Source organism: Alexandromys fortis, unplaced genomic scaffold (assembly GCF_014885135.2).
Source record: "Alexandromys fortis isolate MF-2015 unplaced genomic scaffold, M_Fortis_MF-2015_v1.1 scaffold_263, whole genome shotgun sequence".
Lineage (NCBI taxonomy): Eukaryota > Metazoa > Chordata > Mammalia > Rodentia > Cricetidae > Alexandromys > Alexandromys fortis.
Window position 1 is genome coordinate 410,222 of NW_026068165.1, and position 3,454 is coordinate 413,675.

The 3,454-nt window shown below is 44.0% G+C and overlaps 1 protein-coding gene across 1 annotated transcript in view; it reads left to right on the forward strand.

Moving 5' to 3' along the window:
• The first annotated feature begins 2,996 nt into the window (after nt 1-2,996).
• Nucleotides 2,997-3,454, forward strand: part of LOC126492037 (olfactory receptor 6C4-like) — a 4,838-nt gene continuing 4,380 nt past the window's right edge. Inside the window, exon 1 of the mRNA XM_050128138.1 lies at nt 2,997-3,415. Within this exon, the coding sequence (XP_049984095.1) occupies nt 2,997-3,415 (419 nt within the window). The remainder of the gene's footprint in view (nt 3,416-3,454) is intronic.

The window sequence follows — 3,454 nt, forward strand, 5'->3', positions numbered from 1 at the left end:
TTTTAGGTTGTTGGATGAATTCTTGCTTGGTGCCTACACATCTCTTCTGTCATTGATACCAGCAGTGTCTTTGTGTCTTGGTCCAATCCTTGCAGCATCTGTCTGTGTCTTTCGGAAATGTTCTTGGTCTGCTCTGTACTGTCACTGCCTGTGTCTCAAGGGTTTGGGGGCAGGCTACCTGCAGGAAACTCACCTGCTGGCTGGCTAGCAGGTGAGGAAGGGGTTCTGGATTTTGCCCCAGTATGAAGGCCTAGACAGTAGGTGCCCTGCTGGGTTTCTGGCCAGTCACCTATCAGTTCTCTCTGTGTCGTAGCAGGCTGTGTTTCAGAGTTCCACTGAGATTGCAGGGGTATAGGAGTGATAGAGTTGGGGATTGACTTGAAGTTTCCAATTGTCGAGATGGGGGTAATTATACTGGGACTTTTCAAGACAGGAACCACAGCCGAGATGAATCCTCACTTGTGGAAGCATGACCAGAGGTGGGGGAGTAATGGGGCATACAATTACTGCCAATATTGCCGGTGTTTAATGTAAAATTTCAGCAACCCTGAGCTGGAAAAATGACTAGATAGAAGGGTTCCAGGATCCCCAGCATTCCTGAGCTGCAAGGAGGAGTTTGCCAAGTTTTTGGCACCATTGTTAAGATACAGCAGGAGTTGGGACATTGGCGGGTAAGATGAGACCACAATGAGTAACAGAATATGCCATGCAGGGAGAGCTTGAGTGTGGAGTGTATTGAGAAGAGGGTATTGGGAAAGTAGGGAGGAAACTGTATTCAGATTACATGATTTGAGAAAATGATAAAAGAATCTATGTTTAATAAAGAGGAAAACTGTAAAAAAAAAAAAAAGAACGCTACTTCTTCAAGATTCCAATAGACATTAAGCATCATGAACTGAACAACTACTGGAATCTTGGCCTTTCTATTAGGAAACAGTCACTGTTGGACCAGTCCAACCACAGCCCATAAGCCATTCTACTCAACCCACTATATATGTGTGATTGTATGCATGTGAACCACACACACACACACACACACACACACACACACACACACAATCAGTTCTGTCCCTTTAGAGAACTCTGAGTAAACACTTCACTTCCTTCCCCCTGCCATGGTTATCGCTTCAGTTCCCACAAGGCTATTACTCCAACTCCTACATGGAGGCATCTTTCTCATGGGTCTGTTTGGAGCATCATCCCTAGCTACCTCTTAAATTTAATCCCCAGTACTCTTTTTAAGAGAGACTAATTAACATGTCCTGGACCTGAGTCTCAAGGCAATCACTTATCCTCCAATGGTCTCTGATGAGACAATTAAACAAAATAGTCTTTCCCTGAACCTTATATAAAGTTGGAAAAAGGCCCAAGACCACACTTTAGACCACATACAAGCAGTAGGGCTTTCAGCTGACTGTTCCTATATCCAGTTGCTTTGAGTAAGGCAGCACCCTCAGGAATTACAGGTTGAGCCTATGTGGGCCAATTAAGGGGGCATTAAGTGGCTGGTAAAGGATGAGGAGAACTAGAAACGTTCAGACAACCTCCACAGAAGCCTGTGCTTTGTGAGAAAAGGGGGCCTGTGGGAGGATCCAGATAGGAATGATCCACTGTGTTAGGTTCCATTCATATCAACCTCTCCACTCTGACTCACAGCACCAAGAATCCACAAGCCTGCATCTGCGTTTTGTGACCAATCAGGGTACAGGTTAGTATTAAAACCTGTTTTTGTGTTAGGTACTGTCCCAAATTCCAGTCTGTCCAACATCTCCATCTGACTCACCCCACCTAACATCCAGAGGCAAATCCCTCAGCTCCTTCCCTCTGTCAAAAAGTGAGTCTGTCCATCCTGTCTAAGGGCTGTCTACTACCCTTTCTGCAACTTTTGATATTAAAAAACACACTTTGGCTTGTTTTGAACATTTTTAACGTGAAGGATAAAGAAAGTCTTCCATCCTTCACACAGAAAAAACATCCCTGGCCACTGGAATTCTTCCAAATGCTAGTCTGTGCACACAAAGTTAAAATCACACTGTTGGGAAGCAGGGCACCAGCATATATCATAGTCTTATCTAAGTCATAAAATATAAATTCCCCATATTATTCCACAATAGAAATAATTATAATTTATTTTGTAATTATATAATTATAATTACATGCATACTCATGTAATTTTATTGTTTCCAATGTTTTATTATTGCAATGATGAAATGAAAATATTTGCACAATGATCCATGGGTGCTTGTGTTGTGTTGGATAGGAACATAAATTTGGAAGACAAAGCAGTGAAATCTCCAGAAACTGAATGTTAATGGGCAGAAAGTGTTCCAGAAACCCAGCTAGACAAGAAAACCTCTTCCAAGTCTCCTCTAACAGACTTAGTTAACACTGAAAGAGAATCTGGGGGAGCCCAGGAGCCCCTTCCTGAAAATATTGACATTATGGAATAACAATCCAATTACAGACATATATATAGAGAGAGAGAGGTATAGATATAGATATATAGATATACAGAATTCAGTATTTGAAGGCTTTTTTGAGCTCTGTCCTAGGCACAAAACCTAAAGGGGGGACCAACCCTGCACTGCACTGTGGGTGTTAGCAGGTGGAGAAACAGAATGAAGCAGGTGGTGAATGTGTTGAGATGACAACAATAGAGTGGATCATCGAGACGTGAGGCTGGGGAAGTGGCACGTGCTACTACATCCTCTGAGGTTTGAAGTAAGAAACAGGCATAAAAATTAAAATTGAAAAGCTGCACCCAGGAAAGCCCAGTTGGTCATGGGACTGCTTGCAACAATGTCATAGGACATACATTTAGTGAAGGGCAAGTTTGAAGCCAGCAGCCATTGCGTCTGGATGATGCAGAACAAATGGATTCCCTAAAGACAGATTTTCAGGGGAACTCTGAGACCTCCTGACTGCAGCGCTGGGCTCTGCTCACCGTCATCGCCCCTTTCTCTCTTTTTCAGCTTCACAAGGCACAAAAGTCGGTGATGAAAAATCAGACTTTGACTGAATTCATTCTGCTGGGACTCACAGATGCCCCAGAGCTTCAGGTCTGTGTTTTCCTATTTCTCCTGCTCACATACATCCTCAGCATTGTGGGGAATCTCACCATCATCCTCCTCACACTGCTGGATCCCCACCTCCAGACACCCATGTACTTCTTTCTCAGGAACTTCTCCTTCCTGGAGATCTCCTTCACATCCACGTTTACTCCCCGGATACTCTTCAGCATCTCTACAGGAATTAAGACCATCAGCTTTGCTGGCTGCTTCACGCAGTACTTCTTTGCTATCTTCTTTGGAGCCACTGAGTTTTACCTTCTGACGGCCATGTCCTATGACCGCTATGTGGCCATCTGCAAACCCCTGCACTACACCACCATCATGAACAACAGGGTCTGCTCCCTGTTGGTCCTCTGCTCTTGGCTGAGTGGCTTCCTGATCAT